The 25,477-nt window shown below is 36.3% G+C and overlaps 1 protein-coding gene and 1 long non-coding RNA gene across 3 annotated transcripts in view; one reads left to right on the top strand and one right to left on the bottom strand.

Moving 5' to 3' along the window:
• LOC106070518 (chitin synthase chs-2-like) overlaps positions 1-22,438 on the bottom strand; it is a 36,930-nt gene extending 14,492 nt beyond the window's left edge. The window contains exons 1-21 of one of the 2 annotated variants that reach the window (XM_013230445.2): positions 20,526-22,438; positions 17,236-17,417; positions 15,656-15,833; positions 14,764-14,898; positions 14,323-14,451; positions 14,056-14,210; positions 12,766-12,937; positions 12,525-12,679; positions 12,263-12,416; positions 11,612-11,775; positions 11,120-11,374; positions 10,375-10,454; positions 9,569-9,674; positions 6,836-6,989; positions 4,900-5,106; positions 4,429-4,576; positions 3,957-4,157; positions 2,624-2,850; positions 2,328-2,495; positions 749-1,660; positions 312-415 (exon numbers count right to left, since the gene is read on the bottom strand). In XM_013230445.2, coding sequence (XP_013085899.2) covers positions 312-415; positions 749-1,660; positions 2,328-2,495; positions 2,624-2,850; positions 3,957-4,157; positions 4,429-4,576; positions 4,900-5,106; positions 6,836-6,989; positions 9,569-9,674; positions 10,375-10,454; positions 11,120-11,374; positions 11,612-11,775; positions 12,263-12,416; positions 12,525-12,679; positions 12,766-12,937; positions 14,056-14,210; positions 14,323-14,451; positions 14,764-14,898; positions 15,656-15,833; positions 17,236-17,417; positions 20,526-22,235 — 5,696 coding nt within the window. In that variant the 5' untranslated portion in view covers positions 22,236-22,438. Of the gene's footprint in view, positions 1-311; positions 416-748; positions 1,661-2,327; positions 2,496-2,623; positions 2,851-3,956; positions 4,158-4,428; positions 4,577-4,899; positions 5,107-6,835; positions 6,990-9,568; positions 9,675-10,374; positions 10,455-11,119; positions 11,375-11,611; positions 11,776-12,262; positions 12,417-12,524; positions 12,680-12,765; positions 12,938-14,055; positions 14,211-14,322; positions 14,452-14,763; positions 14,899-15,655; positions 15,834-17,235; positions 17,418-17,808; positions 17,930-20,525 lie in introns of those variants that run through there. The other variant, XM_056032492.1, reaches the window with a different exon arrangement.
• On the top strand, positions 5,933-9,732 carry LOC129926751 (uncharacterized). Its single transcript, XR_008778478.1, has 3 exons — positions 5,933-6,413; positions 8,537-8,606; positions 8,852-9,732. It is a non-coding gene; the product is annotated as an uncharacterized LOC129926751 (long non-coding RNA).
• Positions 22,439-25,477: the final 3,039 nt, after the last annotated feature.

The following is a 25,477-nucleotide window of genomic DNA, read 5'->3' as shown; positions in this document are numbered from 1 at the left end:
ACACCTTCTCAATGCGCTATGATTCTATCACTTTCTAAATGCGCTATGACCCTATCACTTTCTCAATGCGCTATGATTCTAACACTTTCTAAATGTGCTATGACACTATCACTTGTCTGGACCAGTTGGGAAAGGTTAGGTTTAGCTGTCTTATTAAAGAAAGGAAGAAGTTAGGTAACAGTTGCAAGGTATCATTTGTAAGATATAAGTTTTCTTGTTCATACAGTTGATATTTTGAGATTCTTAACATGCTTTTATCATTATCCTAAAATATTAAGGTAAAGGTGGAGCTTTTGGTTCGTTCAGCTTACCTGGCAAAATCGTCCTCCGAATGTGCTCCACTGAACCAATCAATACGTGTGCTGGACATAAGATGAAGAAATGTGCCCCAACGATGCATGACCATTCCAACAAACTGTGGACAGACAACTCTTGACTTCATTCATGATTTTAAACAATTCTTTGTTACTTAAAATATTTTCTGGATTTATTTATTGTTTTGTTTTAGGCTCTATTATTGCAAGTTTTCATTATGATTCATAATTTTCTATTGCATCTTTCTTCCTCGACTTGTTCAAAAAAAAAAACAACAAGCCGTTAGTTTAACACATGATGCACTACCCGTTAGTTTAACACATGATGCACTATGGGACTGAAAGAACTAGAGCATGGAAATTTAAAAAAACAAATAACTTTGGTATATTTCATGAACCCATACAATCTACAATGAATGTAAAAATGTACAGACCTGCACCACCATAACAGAAGCGAATATCACCAAAAACAGGAGAGACATGGGCTCGTATTTCTTCACTATGTAATAATCTTTCAGAGCATCCTCCGAGTTCTGCAGCTGAAGAGCAATGACAGTCCAGAGAAAATTGAGCATGATGTAAATGAAGACAATGTTGTTTCGAACTTCCAGAAGATCTGCAGCTATTTTCTCCTTCTGCTCTTTGTTTTCTTCAATAGGATACAAATATTTCTTGATCAGAAATTTCCAAAAGTCTTCTTCCGAATTGTCCAACATTTCGACTGGACCGTTGCCAATTTCTTCCAAATGAATCCAGAAGGGGTTGTCTGGGTCTGGCTCGTAGCCAGTGACCTCTTTTTTCGACTTTTTGGGCTTCGGCTGTTCCACATTGATCACTTTCTGAGGTTCAGCAGGTTTTGGTGGTTGTGTCTGGTCAACCTGGCCTTGACCTTGTTGCAGATCATTTCGAAGGCCCCAAATGTTTCGAATCACCTCGCGCAGTTCGTTCACGATATTCATGAGTCCGATCATGGTGAAGATATTCCACGACTTTTTCTTTTTCTTTCTCTCTTCTTCCGCTTTTTTTAATGCCTCCTCCTCTTCGGGGGTCATTTTCTTTGGGACTTCTCTGGTGCCCCAGGACACGTTGTTGAGATTACACAAATAAAAGATGGTCAGCAGGATGAAGGTGGACGGCACCACAAGGAAGTAAAGAGCGCCGTACACTAGGCAGTAGATTTCCTGGGGGTGCAGCACTGCAGCGCTGATGAAGATGACACCTAGGCCCGTGATGAAGACGACGTTAGGGCTGCTGAAGTTCTCTGTCGCTATGGAAATGATGGTACCTACAGTAGCTATCATCATGACTACAGTGTAAATGGCAGTCAAGACAGCACCGACCTTAATCTGTTTGAGCAAAATTATTAGAGCTTTAACAATATAAAAATAAACAAGAAAAGAATTAATAGAAATAAAAAAAAAAAAAAAAAAAACTATATTCATTGAATTCTTTTGGGATTAGCCTTTTTACAAAGCTTATATCAACTCACTCTGTCATTCTGGTAAAAGTTTGTACACGTTATTTCTCCCACATCTAATCTCGGATCAGTCTGAAATTTTGCACAATTATTTCTTTTTAAAAAAATTAACAAATTGGAAATTTTACTTGACTGAAGTGTTGGTATAAGCTGAATTAGTCCCCTTTATATGTCGTCGTCTGAGTCTTAGTGAACACAAACACGAAAACTAGGACGAGATTATAGAAACAATAGAGAACTATGTTTATAAGCTCTCCACTAGCAGAGTGGTTACAGTGTTGGCTTGAGAAGCTTGAGAAGGCTTAAACCATAAGTTCAAATTTAGGTCGTTCCCCCTTTTTTTATATTTTAATGTTTTTTTTTTTGTGTGTTTTCTTTTTGTCTAGATCTATTACAACTTGAATAACATTCAAACGAATTGATACAACTATGCTTCATATAGGTTGTTGTTTTTTTAAGTATTTTTTTAATTTTCTTGTTGTTTTTATTTAAACATATGCCATGGAACATTACTGTATCCCTTCTTCGATTTTTACCTGTGTGTTTGTTTTGGTAGTCAGACATACAGCTGTGTAGATGGCAACAGGAAGAATAGAGAGGATATAGGCCCACATGTTGCTTAGCCCTATGACAGCATGGTAGGAGCTTGTGATCATCAACACGACAGTAGATGGCGCCAGGATCGACGATGCCATAAGGACAAACTAAATATTGAAGGAAACATTGGAAATATTAGATTACAATAATGCCTTTTTTTTTTTATTTTACAATCGCAACACTTTAAAAACGCATTTAAACACAGGAAGCTGTATGATGTGCGCTATGTACCAACCTGATAGAGGACATAGATTCTGCTGATGTTGTCGTTCAGACGGACTGTTTCTCTCCAGGAAGCCAAAAGGTCCATCATGTTGGCAAGAGTTGAAGGCGACCACCGACGTCTTTGGTTGAAAAATTCGTTGAAAGTTTCCGGGGCATAGGTCAAGGCGTCTGCTCCAGCACTGTAGTCGATACGATGACCTTGTTGAAGTAATAGTGTACACAGCCATCTGTCTTCGCCTGTCACAAAACAACAAAAAAATATGAACTTTTCTTAAATGCGGAGTTAGCATGACAAAACAAAAAATGATGAAAAATGTTGGCATATTGAGCAAAGGCGAAACTAGGGTTCTTATCACCTAGTGCAATCGGTAAGAGAATTGCCACACACACAAGATGCCGCCATTGCAGAGAGGAGGAATCAACAATAGTGCACATTTTGTCAGGGAGGAAGAACTGGTCCATGTTCGGGTTATTCCTTGTACGGGGACAAAAAGACCTGAAAACACACTGCAGGCAATGGCATAGCTATAGTGGGGGATGGGGGAAGAATTTAAAATTCCCACGGGCTCCCATTGAGGGGTGCCCCCCAAATATTAATATTACGCCATTATCTCATGTCATGATGTCGAATGTCGAAATGCAGGATCTCTAAAGAGGTCAAGCCCCCCCCCCCGGGCCCCCAAATGATGACCAATTTCTAGCTACGCCACTGACCGCATGGTTTCTTTCCCTTGCTCTAAGGGAATAGTCTCAGCACGTTGCTCACCACGGAAAAAGATTTCAGATAAGGAACGATTACCTTCCATCACTCTTTCCCAAAATAAACTCTCTCCTATTAATTCTCCTAATGGAAACATAATACAATTACATAATACAATTACAAAGATCTAATTTCCCACATTTTTTATTGACACACAATTGCAAAATGTGCGCCGATTCGGGTTTTTTTTTTCCTGATATTTTATCACTTTGGTGTTACCCCCAAATAGGTGTCACCATGTTACCCCCTGGCGACGCCACTGATCTTGATGAATAGTATAGCTTGAACGTCAACTTTACAAGTACCTGCAAATGTAATACTTCCTAAGTGATGACCAATGTCCATTTTTCACTCAATCTTTGTGACAGTTTGTTTCAGGAAAAAGTGTTCCAATGGCTATGGCAAGCGTCTACTGTGGCATTATGTCAGTATTGGAAATTACATTGGGAAGTTAAAGGATGGAAAGTGACATTGTTCAGTTTAGGGGGATTATTCCCAATATTATGATACCTAAAGTGCTGGACAATAAATATGTTGATGTTTAAACTATGACGTGGAAAAGAATATCCAAACTGAAACCCACCTTGTTCAAACTGTATAAAATGTCTCGCTTCGGTGGGTTTAGTCGTGTACATCTTCAGGACATTGTCATCCATGACAGCAGAGCCTCGAAACAAACTAAAACATCCTGGACAACACAGGACACAACCAAACACATGCTCAGCAGCTTTCTGAAGCCAATGACCAATAGCGTATTCGAATTGTTGATACCATACCATAGGACCTGGGGGATGAAACCAATAGTGGTGAAATGTGTTGTGTTGCTAATCCTAAAGAGATTAACATTTACTTTACATATTTTTCTTTGATCGATAATCTTTGAGTTTTTACTGAAAATATTTATTATTTCTTTGTATTAAATACGAATGCTATAACATCATGTTTTGAGTTTAGTTTGAATATTTTTATTGAGCCCAATTTAAACAATGCTTGGGGTTAATGGCAAAAAATAACGTTTTTTTTTTCTTAAAAAAGCTTGCAACTAAATCGCTCACCTGAACCAATGGGGTGAATTCGACCACACACAGCTCCGACTTTTTTATTTTTCTTCATCCTGTCAATCAGTAACTTCACAGAGTCTGGCCGGAAGTCTACGTCACCGTCCAAGGTCAGAATGAAAGTGTTCTCTGAAGTCTCAACCAGCTGAAATGTGTGTTTTAAAAGTCATCTGTGGTACTGACTATTACAACAACGTTCAATCAAATGTATGATCATTTTGTTTTCATTGCTGACAACAAAAAAGGCGTTGATCTGCTTTTGTGTGCAGCAGACGTAACCATTGCCTCGTTTTCAGAAGGTATTTAGTTTTTGACAAAAATAAATGTAAAATAATATACAACCCGCAGGCAACTCCGGTCCTTGACATAATGCTCTCCGCCATCTCAGAACCTATCCACAGTGCAAGATATCGCCGGGTAGTCAAGTGTACTTTAGCTTATAAATCTCTTGCAAGTTAAGCTTCTTACCTGTTCATAGTGTTCAGGCGGCACCTTCATCAACAGCTGCTTGAGTGGCATGTTACTTTTCTTGATCTTATTCACTTTCTTTTTTCTGTTTCTGACACTCGGCTGGTGAGTTTTGGGAGCTTTCTCTTCCTTCTCTTCCTTCTCAACGTCAATGTTGGCGCTAGAACCAAGGAGTCTGAACCCCAGGAGGTAGTACAAGTACATTACCTGGAGAGAAACAGAAAGATTTGGCAAGACATTCTTGAGCGTCAACACATTTTTGTTTTCACCAGTTCAATACCAAGACAATTTGTCCACAATGATGTTCCGTCTAACGACTTCTAGTCTACCACAAAATTTTGACCACTATATTTTCGTCTAAGATTATTTGTTCACTGCAGTCCCTGCTAAAAGTTTTTGTATTCGCCAATTAACTTTTGAAACACTTAAATTCAATATTGTTTGTCTGTCTTCAGTCTGTCAAGTTTCGTTTGGTTTAACAAAAAGAGTGTGTTTAAAAAAAAGGTTGTCAGCACATACAACAACAGGATTCGAACTCACGCCAAGAAAAAGACTAGTGCATGCAATCAGTGTCATAGATCACTTGGGCACGCTTCCTTTACGTTAGGCATAATGGAATGTAGGCTACTTTTTTTAAATCACACCATACTTTAAAATGTCCTAATTGTATTATGACGAAACGGTTTTAAAAAAAAATTTAATTAAAATGTATTTTGAAACATGTCTTCTATTCAATCTACCGAAACAAAATAAGAATAAACTTTATGAAATAAACCGAAGTGTGAGTTATAAGCTCGACATTGCTGTATAAAAGAACAATTAAAAGCTCTACATATTGTATACCATCTATGTTTCCCATTTTCTTTCCGTTTCTACTATTAGGGTTGGACTTAGTTACATTTTCAAGTACTAAATACCGCGGAAGAGCATAACGACATGATTATGATTTAGTTATTTGTTTCGGGAATAAGGTTAAAGTTTTACTTAGTGACAAGTGACGTGACAGATAGTTAAAAACAAGAACTCTCTAGGCGACGCTGTAGAATGAAGACGCTTTCTTATTTACAGTAGAATAAGAAGAATTATAGAGACGGCTAGTAATAGAGGACATCGGACGGTTCCCGTATTAAGTATTTAAAGTATTTGTTGTTTCAACACTAGCGTCGACTTAATTTATCGACTGTTAGCCTTTCGTCGGTGTTCTCTGTTCCAGTATTGAGTTCAGTGGTACCTCCAGTTGGACTTTGTTACATTTTCAAGTACTAAACACCGCGGAAGAGCATAACAATACACAGTAGTCTGTTGGGAATAAATGAATACGTCATCGCCAAACTTTCTAGATGCTGATCTGATTGGCCGTAATAACCGTATAGCACATTAACTGGTTTAATCGAGACCAATTAGGCCTGCGACGTCGCAACCTGCGTAGACCAATCGCTCGTTGACAAGGAATTCTACGATCGCGGTGCCTGGGGTGGTTTCTCCACTTACCACCCCCAGATGATATAAGCTTTGTAAATTTTGAATACTTTACTTCAAGCTAAACTTTTGCACATAGCAATATGGCTGGATAGCTAAGTTTGTAAAGCGTTGAACTATTAACTTCAGTGTCTTCGATCCCCATACAAGCCAATTTTATTCCCTCTTTATTTTTTTAAATATGAATTTTTAGTTTACTATATTATTTGAATATAAATTAGGAATTGATTGGGAAAATGTATTACTTGTTTTTAGTGCACTTTAATTAAAGTGGTTTTTGTATTAAGATTTATTTTGTTTTTAAACATGCTTACCCTAAAGAGGTAAGTGGTATTTTACCTTCCCATCCCAAGACCTTACACAAAGAGCGATGCTAATGCCCAGCTACATGATTAAGTTGATAACATAGGGCCTTTAGGATGAAGCGTGTCATTGTAGGTTAACTTGACATTCTCACCTGAGACCATCTCTTTCTGTGCCGAATTTTATTTTTGTCTTTGAGGTGAATGATCATCTGTGTCTGCCCAGGCATTGTCCAAATCAGCCGTCCGCCATAGGGAGTCACCACTTTCACGGGGGAGGGTATAATGATAAAACCTTTAACGACAGACCTGATACAAACAAAAATTGAAACGTCATTGCTATTAAAATATATGTTTATATTGACAAAATTAAGGTTCACAGTAGTTGAGATTATTGTCTGGTTATCATCAAATCAGAATGTTTACAGTATGTGTTATACATTTGGTACGTGAAAATACATGGGGAAAAAATGGAGGGAGCTCGATCTAAGTTAACACCAATGTTTTTCTACAATACAATAAGTTTATTCCATTTTTGTTACTTTTTAGCGGCTCCCGAAAGGGTAAAGACGCTATTAGTTTTGTGTGAAATGTCTGTTCGTCTGTCCGTCCGTCCCTTATAGATCTCGTAAACTAGAAAAGATAGTGAAAATCTGACATCACAATATTTTAGACCATTCAAAGTTCTGATGCAACGGCTACTTTTTTCTTTTCTGAAAGCGAAAAATCTAATTTTTTAAATCACTTATGCAAGCAGTTTTTTCATTAAAAAATACACCACTTTTACAACTATTAACTATAAAACACTCAAACACTTGAGGCTCTTTATTAGAGGAGACTAGAGTTTTCCATATTTATAACACATTTATGCAAACGGTTGTAGATTTTTTGTCAAAAATTTTTGTTTTTATATTTGTAATGTTAAGTTATGTAAGTTCTGTTATACTAAGTATTATATTTACACACAAACAAATGTTTACTATTTTTTAAAGAGCAAAAATCTATTTAGTATGCATTATAAGTTAGACATAATTTAAAACGAATAGTAATCTTGTAGATGGCATTTTCCTGTCTATTTTATGTTTACCATGTGATTATTTCAATTTTCTTGAAGATTCCAATAAGAGATGGAACATTTTCAAAACAATTACATCAATTATAAGACTTCGGTAAGCCCAGAGGAGGCGCGGTAGCTGAGCGGTAAAGCGCTTGGCTTCCGAACCGGGGCTACCGGGTTCGAATCCTGGTGAAGACTGGGATTTTCAACTTCGGAATCTTTGGGCGCCTCTGAGTCCACCCAGTTCTAATGGGTACCTGACATTAGTTGGGGAAAAGTAAAGGCGGTTGGTCGTTGTGCTGGCTACATGACACCCTCGTTAACCGTAGGCCACAAAAACAGATTAACTTTACATCATCTGCCCTATAGACCACAAGATCTGAAAGGGGAACTAGTTAGGCCAGGTTCACATCTAACTTTACATTCACTTTCACCTATCCTTTGATCTGCTGGACCGTTGGCACTAAACAAGATCTGTCAACCTTCTTTTTCTATTCTTATCAGTCATTTGTCTTTGATATAGTTTCATTCGGATGTTCTTTCTGAAAATATTGAAGCCTGCCTGGGTGGACCACTTCGGGGGCCGATTTTGACTTTGTGTTTCCACACAAACTGTCTTTGTAACCTTGTTAATTTGAAGATTATGGTTTAGTGTTTTATGCATAATTGCTACTTTACTTTTGCGTCTTCTGTCCTGAAGGCTTTCTAAATTTAGTGATTTAACTAAAGGTGTTACTCTAGTCAAATGTGAATATTCGTTTGTTATGAATCTCACTGCTCTATTTTGTGTCTGTTCCAGTTTCTTAATGTTTTCTTGAGTTGAGGGGTCCCAAACAGAGGATGCATATTCTGTTATTGGCCTAACCAAGGTATGTAGTAAACATTCTGTAAATTGTTGACTTAGTGTGTATGTAGTAAACATTCTGTAAATTGTTGGCTTAGTGTGTATTTCCCTGATATTTATTACCAACCTGCCAGGCATTATCTAGATCTACCACTCAAAAACCTAAGCATTACATTTTTAGTGGTTAGAAAGTTTACTTCTAAATGTGAGTATAATCCACCTTGATTTATGCTAGCTTTAAATGTTTTCTCTTGATGATTCACTCACCAGAAGATAAACATCACAAAGCACCCCTAGAAAGTTGGCTAAATATAGGAACGTATTTGAACTTCTTTGTCACAGCAAGCAAGGGAAATGTCAAACTAAATCTGCTCCAGGCAATGAAGACATATTTTTAGGTTACTGTTTTCGTGCATTATTATGTAAATGATGAACAAGTTGATCTGATTTGCTGAGCTAACATCTGACGTCTTTATTGCACGACTTCTTAAAGAAGGGAGAAGTGCGGCGTTTTAGAAATAACTGCGAATTGATTTGAAACATTTTAGACAGTCAAAAGATTTTGAAACTTCAAAAGAGTTAATGACAATTTCAAAAAGTTATAAAAAGAAAGTTGCAAATAAGGAAATTTTAGAGACAATGATCTCAATAACATCGTTGGCCAATAACATTATTTAGAAAGAACTGGATTTGACTTCAAACATTTTGACTGTCAAATGATTTTGAAACTTCAAAAGAGAAAGTGTGTAATTTAAAATGCTACAACAAGAAAATGGCAAAATAGGACATACGCTGGTCTTAGTAATATTGTTGACCAATAACATTGTAATATTGTTGACCAATAACATTGTAATATTGTTGACCAATAACATTGTGATTTTGTTGACCAATAACATTGTAATATTATTGACCGATAACATTGTTTACAAAATCATACTGCATTCAAAGATTTGCTGTATTTGTTATTATTCCGTCCCTTCTACTGACCTGGCAGCGTCCTCCATGCAGCTAATAAATTGAGTAACAAATGTATTCGGGACAAACTTATTGTTCTCTAAATCAATGTCAAAGGCGTCATCAAATATAATGTGAACTGTGAAACAAAAATGTGCACTATTATATATACTTATAGTAAAAGTTAAAAAAAACATCTTCACTATGTATTGATTTACTTTTATTACTAGAAATCTTTTCTGGACTGGATATGAAAAAATGTTTGAAGGGGGTATTACATCATTGCAAAAATGATTAAGTATATCACTTGAACAGGTTCCCTGTGGACATAAGCTGTATCATTTAACAGGTTGTACTGTTGTAGCTTCAGAAAACGATATTAACTTTCTCATTTGTAGCTCAATTAAGTTATAATGCAGTAATCTAACAAGTCTATATATAAACATGTCTCTAATGTACATAAACTAATATCAAACATATTCTTTTTACTAGTACAACCTACTTTGTGAAGTCAATACAGATAAACTTATTATGAGCAGCTTTTTAAAAAAAAATTCTATTGCAAAAATCTTGAAAAAAACAACAACAAATAAACGGCTACCATGTGGATATTTAAATGTATAACAGTTACGGCAGTCTACTTTCACTACTAAGTCATCATGGCCTGAAAGCTCACGTGGAGAAATGACTTCCCAAAGGAACATGATTCTCGAAATTGACTTTGAGGATAAAGACTTAGTTTCACGATCTATCATTGTGCTCAAAGAAATATCAGTTTCTCATAATTAGGCCTATGCATGCCAAGTTTTGAGCACCTCTGGCGAGTGCACAGAACTTACTTTCCATGTGAAAATAATCAGGGTCTCTTATGTTGAACTTTGCTTGAGCTAACTGGCTCGCACAATGGCTGTAGTCGAGTCTACAAATAAAAAGAAAGAGTAGCCTATGGATTTATTTATCTATATATCGTAGAGATTAGAGGTAAAGGGAGTGACTACTAAAAAGTGTCACCTTTAGTGTCTCCCATTGGGAAAAGCAGCTATTGTGTTTAAGTTATCTGTCTTTTTGTCTGTCCATTCATCGTCCGTCCGTCACGTTTATATCTTTTCGAAAAAGTAACTAAAATCGCTATCAAAAAACCGATTTTTCTCATCGCCTTCATTGCTTTTGAAATGGGAACTATGTCTAGTTTTGTCATTACATTTCAAAGCGTACCCATTTGTCTTTTAATGAGTATTCATACACATAGGTCCAAATCATTTTTAAAACAACAAAAAAATTATATGGCAGTATCACTAAGGTCTACTGGTGCGTGGCAAATACCGTTTAATATAATGGTTACCTATGTTGTTTTTTTATGAGAAGAATGAGGCAGTTTGTGTTAATCAATAGCTGTATTAAGATCACAATCATCCACAGGCCATATAGAGTACACAAGAAATTGACATGGGTCTGAATGTTTCTTCCACAAATTCTGTTGATAACTAAGTATTTTCTATTTCATTTTAAAATCATTTATCTGCTGCCAACTAGACATCAAAGGCATCACTTAGTTTATCAGCACTTTTCTACGTGTATGTTTACCTAAAGAGAGACTTCAGCAGTTGCGTCATCTCTCGCGTGGTCTCGTGCCACAAAGTGGCACAGACAAAGATAGTGGGCGTCACCGAGGTGTCCTCCATGGCTACGCCTTCGGGAGTTAGATGATCGCCAGCGTCGTCACCCACATAAGTGAAATGCTCGAAGCGAGTGGCTCTCAATTCCTGATCATTTCTGCGCCGTCTGAGGGTAAGGTTGAAGTCCGGGAAGATGGCATTAAAATGCGGTGTCAAGAACAACCTGAAAGAGTTGTGTGTTACCCTTTCTTTAAGCAATGCATAACTAACAACAATCCATAATTTCTGTAACAACATATATGGCCAAAAAAATGCAATTTAAAAAACAGAGTTCAAGATATTTGCTTATTAAAATTTGACATTGTAAAGAACTTTTTTTATTGAATGATTAGGAAATAGGTTGTTTTTGTTTCGTAATCTGAATGAAAAGGTGAGTTTAATGATTTCACTAGACTCTCACTTTTCTATTTTAGCCATCCTTTCACTTTTTGGGAACCAGATGTGAGAGACAATGATACAGTAGGAAAGCCACAGAGTTCCTGCCACAGCTATGGGCTCGATCAGATTTTCTATGCTGGTGTCTGGGCAAAACCAGGCGCCTGAATGCCAATGACGTGGTAAAAACTGAAAAGATTGCAAAGAAACATTTTTCTTGTTAATTTGTATGTGAATATTTTTTTTTTGCTTTTTAACAAAGTCTAACTCACAAGTCTGAGTCTCTATAGCCAAGTGGCTTATGGTTGAGTAACAAAAACCACTTTGTCGATGTAGACTTGGAATTTTTAATTCTAAGTCTTTTTTTAAATCTAGTTGTTTTGTCTGGGTGCAAAAAGTGACACGAAAACCTTTACCTTGAAAACTATCTTAATTTCTTACAATTCAATAAAATAAAATTGTATTATTAACGACAAGAAAAATTCTAAAAGAAATATTTTATCCATTGCATCACTTTTATATCTGGAGTTAGTTACTTCACGTTTGAATCTAGGTTTAGTTACTTCATGTTTGTATCTAGATTGTATCTAATTACCTCATGCTTGTATCAAGATTTAGTTACCTCACGTTTGTATCTAAATTTAGTTACCACACGTTTGTATCTAGATTTAGTTACCTCATATCTGCATTGTAGATACACCAGCACCAGAGAGGCGGGAGGAGATAAAACTAGTGGAAGAGCAAATGCTGTTTTCTGCATGTGGAGCTTACATGCTAACCCAGATAGATAGGTGCACAATATGGCCGCCCCCAGTGTTATGTACAATAAGCTGAGAAAGAGAGACGGAGAAGTATTTTTGTTAATATAACACACATTTTCTTCTTTTTATTAAAACTGATTTGTAGACATGAATTAGAGCACACTAATTTGCATTTACCTGTAAGACATTTCGTGGAACTCACTAGGAGACATCTTCGTGTCCTTAGTCCAAGTGGGCAAAGCAAAGTCGGCACCAGCTAAATATTTGCCCAGGATGACCACAAGTGCAATTTTAAATGGTCCAATCAGAAAATAACTCGTCTCTCGAGTTTCCTGTGTTTTAAATGGGAATGTTAAACTGGTGTAAAGACAACTTAGGTTCATGGAACTTGTTATAAACAAACACAAAATTACTTTACTTGTAAAATGTGACGCCAATGCTTAAATCCAATGTGAACACGTCCGAGCAATGACCAATCGCTGGACACATAGTTCTCCCACCAGCCGAAAGAGATCAGAATAAGTGCCACCGGCAGCTCCCAGACTGACTCGTGAAATAGCGGGTCCAGAATTTTGTCTTCTTTAGAATTGCTTTCAATAAACAAGAAAATATTTTTAAACCTTAACTGTATCAATTAGTATGGATCCGTCATAAGATTAAATTTGTAATAGATCTAGACTAACAATAATAAATTTGTGCGATTAGAAATATTTTTACCAATTGTTTGTTGTTTTTTTTTTGTTTAACGCAATTTCATGCTTTTAGCTTTCTCGCTACATTATGATCCTATTACTTTCTCGCTACATTATGATCCTATTACTTTCTCGATACATTATGATACTATCACTTACCTGGACCAGTTGGGTAAGGGGCGGTGGAGGAAAGAACTGGGTGTCTGGGTGATTGTTAACGTGATCATTTTTTTTTTGTATTTTTTTTTAAGTTGAAAGACCTGAATTCGAACTCGAGCCAACACATTAAGCATTGCGCCAGCAAATCGCTGATGGAAATAGGAGGTTTTATAGTTATCTTTTTTTGGCTTCAAATATTAAAGCGGCGACCTACAACGTAAGAACGGGGGTAATTCAACTTATACCACCACATCAGCCAAGTACTCTTTCTCTTGTTCGATACCCAAAAAAAAGTAATTACCAATAGTTAATTAACTAATTGGTTAATCTTTTTTATTGATGTATGTGTTGTCAGGGAAAAGAAATAATTAAGCAAAATTTCAGCTTGATCTGAAATTTGGTGTGGGAGAAATAACATGTACACACTTTTTACCAAACAGACAGACAGAGTGAGTTGATATATGCTTATACAGAAAATAGGTTATATTTGAAACTCCTTTGATCCATATCCTGTTTGGTTTTATAAATAAATTTTAATAGACTATAAATTCATTTAGTAGCTATCAATAAAAGTCACAAGATAAAGAAAATCAAAAGTGAAAAATTGTCGTTACTTGTCATTTAGTCATCAATCATACTTTGTATCCTATTCAGTTTTATTTTTAATAATTCCATAAACTTAATATGTCTACCAAATTTCAGGTTAGACGTAAATGATTCACACTTTATTTTAAAAAATAATGTAATGTAAAAAAAAAAAGGTCGAGTGTTTTATAAAAAAAATGAATGCATATAGGTCAGTTATTTGTTTTTTTTTCAAATTGTAGTTTTGCTGACCGTAAAATGGCACGACTTACTTTTTCAGGACAGTGATAGTCTTGCGTGACGTGACAAAGTTCATGATCATGATGTAAATGATAGCACCAATCTGCAACAACATGGCGATGATTGACATCACTATCTTCAAAATTGGCTTGAAATTCACGTTCAGCTTTTTATCCAGCATCATAACCTGAAGAGCCAAAATCAATTCAGTATTGCGGTCATGCAAAGGTGTGGCCAAATAGAAACAAAACTTTTCTGGTTATATTCAAAGATTTACAATCCGTATGCAGTGATCTTACCTGGCAAATTGCTGGAATCTGGAACATTGCCATTGTGATGGTGATACCTCTGAAAAAATCGACTGAAGGCAGGATTTTAAAGACCAGGAGACACATGCCGAATGTAGTCACGAGTTCAAAAAACAACATCTAGAGTCAAATTGAAAAGTAAACACTTTTTTTAATAATAGATTTGTCTGGGGCTTAACAATAAACAACTAGAATGTTTCATGAGTCGTGAATTATTAAAAGATTTAAATCTGTTTAAAAAAGTAAATGCACCACATTTTTAAGCTTTTTTTTTTTCAAAATTGATAATCTAGTTTAATATTAGAGAAATTAATTGTTGCTTACAACAGGAAATAAGCTACAGAAATAAAATAAAGAAAAAAAGTGTGCTTTACTATTTTGATTTTATTTTGTGCCACAATTTAAATCACAACCATTTATCGATACACTTACAACAGCGAATGTTTTGATAGACGGCCATTGTTTTCCTCCAAACATGATCTTCATGAAGGCATTCAACCAGTTGTAGACCATTGGGCCACACATACAAAACATAATGAGAACCACTGCTTTACCCCGAGTCTGGACCTGAAAGAAGTATTTGTCATAAACTTATTCCTTACTTTGAAGCTCTTGAGACACTTACTCTAGGATTTAATCTTTACTCATTATTTGACTACAAGAAACATAATAATGATGTCGACATTTTTGGAGACTAATGATGGAGATAGTCCAAATTCATACAATATATACCCAAACAAAGATAAATTCAATTCTAAGAGAACTTAAAGGATTTGGGCTGTTTTATTTATCTATTTGTAATAATGTGAAGAGACTAACGCTGAGCTGGTTTGGTCCTATTGTAAGACATGGCTCACTAACTAAAGTCATCTTTCAAGGTACAGTGGAGGGAGAAGAAAGGGTCGTCCGAAGAAAAGCTGGCTGGACAATGTAAAAGAATGGACCGGCCTCTCTCTTGATATCTTACTAACAGAGGCTGACCGGGGAAAAAAGGAGGAATTTGGTTTAGCAAACGTGACATCAGCCTTACGTCCAAAGTCAAGGGACAGATAATGATGATGATAATGATTCTTACATACTTTTTATGGATTCATTTTTAGGAGATGTAATTTCACATACGTTGTACATCAATCTTTTTCCAAATAATAACACCATTTATTTCATTCGTTATTTTGTAGAAGTAAAACCAGAATATTTACTATTTGTTCAAAATAGAAGACTTATTCTAATAATCCTTGTCTAGTTTGTCTAGTTTGTACAAATAATGAGTCTGCCCTAGTAAAACAGTCTATTAATCTGCCATTAAACTTAGTTTGAACTCTACCTGATTAATGTCACTCGCCAGCAGGTAGAGGGACACTCGGCTGGACACTGTACCCACCAGCATGATGGTTACAATGATGAGATACAAAGATCCTCGAATGGCTTTCAAGATCTCCTTAAACACCTTGTTATCGTCGTCAGTATCTCGTTCAGACACAGTGAACACATCGTAGGGTCTCCTGAGGAGACAGTTTTAGAAAAGGCAATTAGGATCAATTATGTATAAGAAAAGTTCATTTAAAAAGTTCATATTACTAATAGGTCTTCTTGTGATAGAATGTTGATATTTGATATTTTGAGTTATTGGCACATCAATACAATTTAGGTCATGTCGTGCCCATAAATCATCAATGGTTACTTCCCTTTCATAGCTCAACATCTAAAAATGTTATACAGCAAAGTTATTCTAAAAATAAAGATACTTGTGGTAGAAAACCAAACCTGTATTCTCTTCAATGAAAATGTTGTCGTTATAAGCAACTAATTTCAACGCCTGATACAAATAGAGAAAAGCAAAGCTCCCCTCTCAGACCTTGCGATCTACAGGGCAGACGATGTTAAGGTCATCTGTTTCTTTGGCCAACGGTCAGCACAACAACCAACCGCCTATACTTTCCACAATTAAAGTCAGGTTGTTATGGAGTGTGTGTATGTGCTTGTACGTTTCTATGGTGACGGTGGGAAGAGGTTGGCGAATGGTTGTGAATGACGCAAGATAGGTGGCATTGTCGTCATTTTGTCTTAGGACAACGACTCCAGAACGTGTTATAGTAGTGAATGGACCTCATTCACTAATCGTAAACAAACAACATTTAGTCACGTGATAATATTGATAAAACAACGAAAAAAAAACTGTCACGTGATAGCCATTGTTTATTAAAAATTAGATCGTAATTTGTATAGAAGAGATAGAGCATCAAATGGCTAGATGTTGTTTGTTTACGATTGGTGATTGAGGTCCATTAGATTTTGTGGAGAAAAAAATTGTATTACAAAAGTTAGGGTTACAATTGAGGTTAGACGTAGGTCTAGTAATGTGCCTAGTTTAAATGTAAATAGGACTATTGTTTGACTAAGTTAGTTTTAGGGTTAGTTTTCTTGTTAGTATTGGGTTAATCTTCATATTAAGCTTGGCTAATATTATTATGTCAGTATTATTTATTTTAAAATACGTTTATTGTTATTATTTTCTGTTGATTTGTTTCTTTATTTAGAAGAAGTTCCCAAGTTTATTCTGTAGACCCCATTATAAGACCAGTAATCAACTGCATAATTTAGTTTCTTAATATTGTGTCTCAATTTTCAATGGTAATGAAAGTTGTTTCTTTTGCTTCTTTGTCTTAACTTATTAAGTTTTTTTTTCGAAATCAAAACCTGGGTTTACAATGATGCCATTTACTTATGCTATTCTATTTAGTTCTGCAAGTTGTTGTGACCTATGGAAGCCTTTTTAATGACAAAGATTGCAATGATATATCTTTGACCGAAAATACCCAGCATTATTTTCATGAAGGAGTACATGCTTAGATAAGTTTGTCTGTAAAGTCTCTACCATGCCAATTTTGTTTGTAAAGTACCTACCATGTCATGTCCTCTTCCTCAATATACATGTTGTCATCATTGGTTTTAGCCATTGAGATGGCGTCGTCTTGATTTTTTTTACTCATGTTGATGGACAGGTCATATGATATACCGGACTCGGAGTCCTGATAGTCAGGGTCAGGGTCATCCAATGTCTCATCGTCCATGTTGTTTTTTTTGTCCTCATCACATGAAATAATAGGAGCAAGTTTGTATTTATAACTATGAAACAACTTTCAAAGAACTAATTATGTGGTCGCTTTATACTGTAATTATCAATGTACAATATCTGTACAATATTCAGGACTTAAGATTGTTGGCTCATATTTGTTGTTTGTTTGTTTTTTTTTTTATAAATATTTCAAAATAAAAACAAATATTGACATTAAATCTCTCTTATGCATTGTTTATTGAAGACAAAAGATGCACTTTCACTGTTGTGTGTGTGTGTGTGGCTGTGTCTCAGCTAACGAATGGTCTCGTTTTGAAAGAAAAAAAAGGTTTACTTCTCTTGGCAGCTAGTAGATCAGATCTATTGCCTACAGACATATTTATTTAGATCTAAATGTTTACCTTCAATACACTAAAACATGTCACGACATCTAAATGAAATATCGTTCATTTGCAGTCACGAAGATTTGAACTCCCTGGATGAGATCATCACTAAGTGTGCCAGGATGTCTCTATGACGTGGATAATGAAATGTTCTATCATTTTGTAAGATAGGCTTCAGATTTAATAAAATGTCATATTTCAAAGAATGGGAGACTGTAGTGGACACTCCCAACTCTTGAATTAATCTATATTTCAGACAATCTCTCTCCCCCGCCTTCAAGTCTCCCCCTTACCTGTGTGATTATCGTACACATCACATTTCATTTCCCTAAAGAACGAATGTATTCTACGACAATGTGTCATTCGTTGCTTAGGGCCACAACTAAAACTGCTTTGATGGCTGTAAGAAATAATCCTTTTGTTTTCGACATTTCAGTTTAGTACTTTTTCTTCCCCCTTGCTCTGCTTATTAGACTTATACATTTGTATTAATAATTTATATTTATTAAACTTGACAAGTTTCTGTAATATACAAATAGGTCGGCACTCATTATTTAGACGTTAAATGTCATTGTCAGAATCCAAATAGACGAAGGCTTTGTTTGTATTTTTTGGAAGGTAGTGGTTGTAAATTTCTAGAGTTTTGATTCGGTCGTACTTTCAAAAAATCTTCAAGCGTAATAAAAGATTCATTCATTTTTTTGGAATATTATCTCCTTATATTTTGTGCTGTGCACTTATCCATGGAACGATACTAATGACTTGTCAAGATAATGTTTCTATATAAAACAAATTGTGTATAACAATGATTGTATAAACTCTTAATAAGCATTCATTCCATCCATAAAATATGTGCAAAAACACACACAAACATACACATTTATCATTGTCTGAAATAATATCCCATGTGATACTTTCCTTCCGATTGTCTGCCTGTCTGGTAAAAAGTTTGTACACGTCATTTCTCTGACACCTAATCTCAGTTCAAGCTGAAATTTCGCACAATTATTTCTTTTACCTGACAACACAAGAACCAATTTTAAAAAATAACCAATTAATTAATTAACTATTAGTAATTAATTATTTTGTTTGGTATCTCGAACAAGTGAAATTTAACTTGACTGAAGTGGTGGTATAAGCTGAGATAGTACCTTTTAAAGGTTGCCGCTCTTAATTGTAATAAAAAGTATTACATAACTATACAATCTTCTCTAGTCATAAGTACCTCAATTTGTGATCTCCCTTTCTTTCTCCCCCCACACACCCATGTTCCCAACTGGTCCAGATAAGTGATAGGATCATAGCCAATTGAGAAAGCTAAAAGCATGAAATAGCGCTAAACAAAGACAATTGCTAGAACTATTATAAATCGCGCATATTTATTTGTGTTGGTGAAGATCTATTAAAAAATTGAATTACATGACTGATCCAAATTAATTGCACTTCGTATAAGTATTTTTTACTTTTTTTCCTGTTCTTGTTATTTTTTATCATATCTATCTAATGATTGTAGAAAGATCAAATGTATTTAATGGTTATAGTACGGTGAAAAAGTGTGATAAACGTAGTATGACATTTAAATGTAGTGCACCAAAACCTTATGGGTTGTGGACGTGGTTTTTAGTAACTTTGCAAAGAAAAAACATTTTGTTTAAATACTGTACAAATGTAAATAATGCATACGGTAATCAACATTGAAGAAGTTTGTGAAGTTGATCATAGTTAAGTTTGTTTATCTAGTTGTATGGGACTTGATTAGCACAGAAAAGTGATGGAAACTGGGATGTTAGGCCTACAAGTTTTTCTTTCTTTGATGGAAGAGACGTTTTATGGTAACCTAATAATGGGATTCCCTCGTTCATATGACAGAAGCTGATCATTTTAGTTTTCATTTTGCAGAATATATGTCAAACGAGAAATTTAGATAAAATTTGATAATTTTACTGTCGGCATTGATTAAATAATAGGCCGCGTATCTAAAGTATACATTGGCTAGGATGTTGACCTTATTGTTCATTTAAATTCTGTGAGATGTACAAATATTCATGTTATGATCATAGACATAAATAAATATAGACTGGAAAAAGGAAGTCACTTCATGTAACTTGAAAACATGTATATCTATTGTATTCGGATTTCCGAATTAAGAAAAGTTGCATGATCTTCATTCTTAGAGATTAAACAAAAATACACTGCTTCCTTATTTATAATATATATAGGTGTGTGGCTGAAATAGATATGAATACTTAACTTTTATACTGCTCATAAATGCTGTACAATTAAGTACACAATATTGCAAGTCACAAATTTTCGTTTCATAAAACTCTTTAATCGGCCAGTCTATATTTATTTATGTCTATGGTTATGATATAATTGCACCATTTAAAAAAATTAATGAATAGAAACTAGCGCTTTGGAAAAATTAAAGCGTATTACAGTTAATCTGCCCCGTGACTCCACATACTGTGAAAATGTTTATAACTTTTATTACTTATGTATCTCTCTGAAATTAAGCTAAATGAATAAGAATGTATAATTATATTATATGATGTCGAAAGGAATCCCACAAGGTAAAATTAAAAAAAAAAGGTTTTATCGAAGAGTTTTATTGAAAGTTTTGACTGCCATTGGCTGCGATTGGTAAGAGAAATTAATTATTCTATTTCGGTTATCACTAATAATTGAAATTGTTCCTTAAAAGTAACGACATCTCACGTTGTCATGACAACACTTACCTCGATATTGTTCTTGACTTCGGGCACACTTTTGGAGACATCGTTGAGATCCTGGACATTGTTATTTACTTGCTGAGGAGGTTGAAAGCTTATAACAGGTATGTTTTGAAGGACTGGGTTGGAAAATGGCACAGCTGAAGTCACCAGTTGCGTAGTTGGCATTTGGCCATGAAATGCTGGAGCGTAAAAAAATCCGTATCCAGGAACTGGCGCTTGGAACGTGTGTGTCTCGAAGTTAGGACCAGCTGGAAACTGTGACGTTGGAGTTGTCATTGGATGGACGTTACCTCCTGTTAGAGCATTGTTTGAGTTGGCTAAATTGGTGTTATAGACGTTGAGACCTTGATTGGGAATCGGTGCTTGGACATTGTAAACTTGGCCATTGAATCCTGAGAAATCATTTTGTGGTACACGTACAGTGGGTTGATGCTCTTGTCCATTGTGTCCAGTCAAATGCTGGTGAGATATTGGTACTGGTGGCCGATGTCCTTGACCGTTGTATCCAGGAGGTAACTGTACAACCGGATGGTGTCCTTGTATGTTGTATTCAGGTGGTGATGACAAGGAGGTCTGATGATCCTCTCCATTGTATCCAGAGAGTACAGGCATTGGGGGCTGATGTCCTTCAACGTTGTACCCTAGGCTCGAAGGCACAGAGTGCTTATGTTCTTGACTATTGTATTCAGGAGGAGGTAGCGGTACGGTAGGCCTTTGTTCTTGACCAGTGTCCCCTGTGACAGCTTGATGAGGCAACGGAACAGGAGGCTTGCGTCTCCTGACAGTGGTAAAATCATTTTCAACCTTTTGACCATGTGGATTTTGTGGCAAACTGTGGTTAGCATCTGTTGTACGAGTGCTTGGGGATTCATGCGACGCCGGAATCTTGTTGGAAGAATGAAGTCCTAATTGTCTTGAAAAAATGTTGTTTAGTTTGTCTCTCACGTCAGTTTTAGACATGTTCGCAGAAGGGGTAACTGTTGCTTGAGTGGACACGTCTTCGTTTCTATGGGTCATATGTCCAGAATCATTTGTTGAGGTTGCATTCAATTTGTTGTGTAAGTTCCCATCACGATATTGGCGCGATAAACTCTCCGTTTGATGAGAAATATGTTCTTTCTGATGGCCGAACTTGCTTTTGGGATGAACTAAATCCACATCTTTTAGCTGAATGTCTGACCCTGTCGGCTCCTTGTTTAAAAACGGATCATCACTCTCTTGTTGGTTGGTAGACAAGGAGTGTCTCCGTAGCCTTCTAGATGATGTTTCGGTTAAATTGTGAAGATTATCCAAAAGAGGCACAGATCCATATTTAGCCAGAGGCACGTTAGCGTTGAGTCTCGCATGTGTGGATTTATTCGATAACGAAGAGCCATTGTGTTCTCCGTGTAATGTGTTGTACGAGGTCGGGTTATAGACAACAGTTTCATAACTTGACCTCCTGGCGTGTCCACGAATTGCGTATCCAGTGTAAAACTCTATTCCTGTGTTAGAGGGTATCCTTTCAGGGCTTCGACCGGAAGAAGGTCCGTATATTCTTGGTGGCGGGGAAAGGGATTCTCTAGACTGACTTGTACTGATAATTATTCCAAAATTGTTGTCCGAAGCGCTGCTACTGAGATAAGAAGGGGCATATTTCCTTGCCCCTTCAAAACGAGCAGGTGGAGTAAGGAACTGATTCTCTTTACTGTATCTTCCGAAGTGTTCTTCCATCTTGTCTTATGATTTCTGTTCTTAATATTTTGGTAGCTAGTATTTCTAAATGAGAATCAAACGATGGACCAAGAGCACTAGGGCTGCTACTGAGGTCTCTGTCAGTCTGATCAAGCTTGTCATAATAAGTTCAGTTTCAACCAGAAGACGATCTTTTAATATCATCTGACTTTGTTAAATCAACCAACGACCTAGTGTGGCGAAGGCCTTCAAATGATAGCATCTCTTCAGAAAGGCAAAACAAAACGTATTATTTATGGACAGATTCAATAGATAGAAGGATTAGAGACACGGCAAAATATAAACTAAATTTTCTTTACGGACACAGACCAGAGACTCAGCGATAAATATCTCCCCCAGGGCCGAATATTTACAACGATTGTGTGGCCTGATCAAGAGATGTTGGGGGCCGTGGGGGGGGGGGGGGTATTTTGGTAGAAAACAAATTTGCTACAAAGTTATTCAGGCCTAGCCTATATAACTAGCTAGATGTCTCTAAGTTGTTTCCATATCAGGCCTAGCCTATATAATTAGCTAATGTCTCTACAATGTGAGATTTCAATCAAAAGTTACTAAATATGTTTTTAAGTGAGCCTTCTGAACATGCTTTAAAATAAAAAAAAAACTTACCCAATAGATTTATTAATACATGTTATTGCTTAAGTTGAAAACACAAACTAAGAAAAAGAATACCATTAAATTTAGTTTTAATTACGTTTAAGAATTCAACAATGCGAAGACTTTTTTTTTTTTGTACACCTCAACCTTTACTGAACACTAGTGCTGTTTATGCCAATGATAAAGTGTTCACTTTTAAGCAAAAAAAGAAAAAAAATCTTCCATGTTTGGAGTGGGCACGGAATGGGCTGTAGTGACAGTACACAGGCAGGACATGTTCCATGCTGTAGGCTAGGTTCTACCATTTTTAATTTTTATAACAATATTTCTTTCCTTTTTCACATCCCATCTTGAATGGAACCATTGAACATTGCGGATTTGTTGAAGCATGTAATGAAAACAACCTAGATGTAATAGCGACGCAATGCACTCAGTCAAAATACGTCTGTACTAGACCAGAAAACATTCTTTTACATCCATTAAAACAACAGTTTTTTTATGTACTTTTCAGAAACATAAGCATTTTTTTCCTAGTTAGTATAGTTATTTTGGTAGTTTCAAAATGAGGGAGATCTATATGACCCACCCTCTACCTGGTGTGATGGTTGCCTGTCTGTCTTGTAGTTAATTGTTGATGCCTGTCAGATTATGACAAATTACTCTGCAGATGTCTGGGTTTCTTGTGTGTTTTGTTTGTAAAATGTTTTACATGTTTCGGATGTTCCTTCAGAGTTGAAGATAGTTTACTTCCTAGTCCAAACCTCCCGCAGGACGACGGGGGATGGGTGCGGGCAGGGTTTGAACTCGGGACCATCAATAAATCCAAACGACAGTCCAGCGCGCAAACCGCACGACCAGGCAACCATCCTGTGGGTGTATTACATTGTGATTAATTCACAAGTAGACAAACGCCATCTATTTTAACAGTGAAGAGACGAGTCTGGAACTCCGTTGAACAGTTTAAAGAATGTTTAATCCACAATAGGCCACAGTCGATGTCTCTGTCGATAAAATATGTCCTAACCCTATGAAATGTTATCACCGACTGATTTTCTGTCTCTAAGAAGCCTCCAACCCAACTAATACCAAGCGTCCCTAGTCACGTTCAAAATCCGTCCACTATGGTGCGTCTCTACATAACTAAAAAAACTAACTAAGTGTCTAACAGATTCCCCCTCCCCCCCCCCCCCCACTTTGAACAAAAATTATATGTAGGCCTACAGATGTTTAAACATTGAAATGTGTGTTCATATTATTATTATGATTTTATTATTATTAAAATTGGTGGAAGAGATGGAAATGGAGGTAACTAGGCTCAACCCAGGGGAAGTCAACCGCGACAAGCTGTGTCCACCTCAGCCAGCCCAGCCCCTTTCCCAGTGTGGCCATTCCATGGTGTCATGTCAAATAAATCGGCCGTAACACAATGTCATGTTAAAAAAATACATCAATTATTTCAATTCAAGGCCGAGTTTGTATGTTATATTATATATAAATATAGTTCGTCTATCGTGGTTGGATGATGGCCACTTTTGTCATGCAGGGGGCTGAGGGCTTTGCACTGGGGTTTTATGCCTCCTCGTGTGGCTGGTGAGGCCTATATCATAGATTTACTACTGATAGAGACCTTGGTAGACTAACTACTGCTAGTGGACCTACTAATAATTTTTTTTTCTTCTGTTTACACATTTCGGTACCGTACAAACTGTTTGCACTAACTTAATGATAAATGCTTTCATTTGTTTGTATATCTTTCATTCATCAGCTTGGTGTAACTTTAGAAAGAATTTTTATGATGCATTTTATGTACAACTAGTCGACAGGCGGCGTAGCATACGCCGCTATTTTGCAGGGCCGACCTTAGGCCACTGCAACCTATGCGATCACAGTGGGACCCGCACTTTCACTTATTATCCGTATCCCTACCCAAACTGGGCCCTACGCAATCCGTTTCGCATAGGGCCCCGCAATGGTTGGGTCCTGCCCTTCTATTTAGTGACGGGTGAATACAGAGATTACTTGTTTTCCCCCCATCCCTCTATTTTTTCGTTGTGAATGTCATGGAGAATAGCTGTAGTCAGACTTGCAGAAATAAAATAGTTATCTTTCCATTACTTGTTAGTGGTGTCAGGCGTGGTTGGGCCATGAAGAGAATTATATACAAGAAGCTAAATGGGTTAATATGTTTGAATACAAGTCCATAGTTAAATGCTAATTATTGTAACCTTTTATATCTCCTTAAATGTTGAGGTAAAAGGCCATCTTACGATAACCTTTTATTGGGGTACTATTATTTTTGTTGATAAAAATAGATTTACTGGAAGTCGTTATTAAATATATATATATTTATTTATTTAGAAAAGAGCACCTGCACCTGTTGACTTACTTACTGTCTACATTATCCTCCACCACACAAATCGCAATTTAAACACGTGTAGGCCCTAATCACTAATCTTTACCTATCTCTTAGTCTGTTGGACCGTTGCGCAAGATTTGTCGAAAGTCTTTCTCCATTCCTCTGTCATTTGCCTTAGATAGAACCTCTTTCAATGGCAGGCCCGTCCATTCTTTTATGTTGTCTTCCCATCGCTTTCTCCATCTGCTTCTTTTTCATTTTCCTGGTA

The sequence above is a fragment of the Biomphalaria glabrata genome, chromosome 1 (assembly GCF_947242115.1).
Source record: "Biomphalaria glabrata chromosome 1, xgBioGlab47.1, whole genome shotgun sequence".
In the NCBI taxonomy this organism is placed as follows: domain Eukaryota; kingdom Metazoa; phylum Mollusca; class Gastropoda; family Planorbidae; genus Biomphalaria; species Biomphalaria glabrata.
The sequence above is the reverse complement of the archived record's forward strand: the minus strand, read 5'-3'. Positions and strand labels throughout refer to the sequence as shown.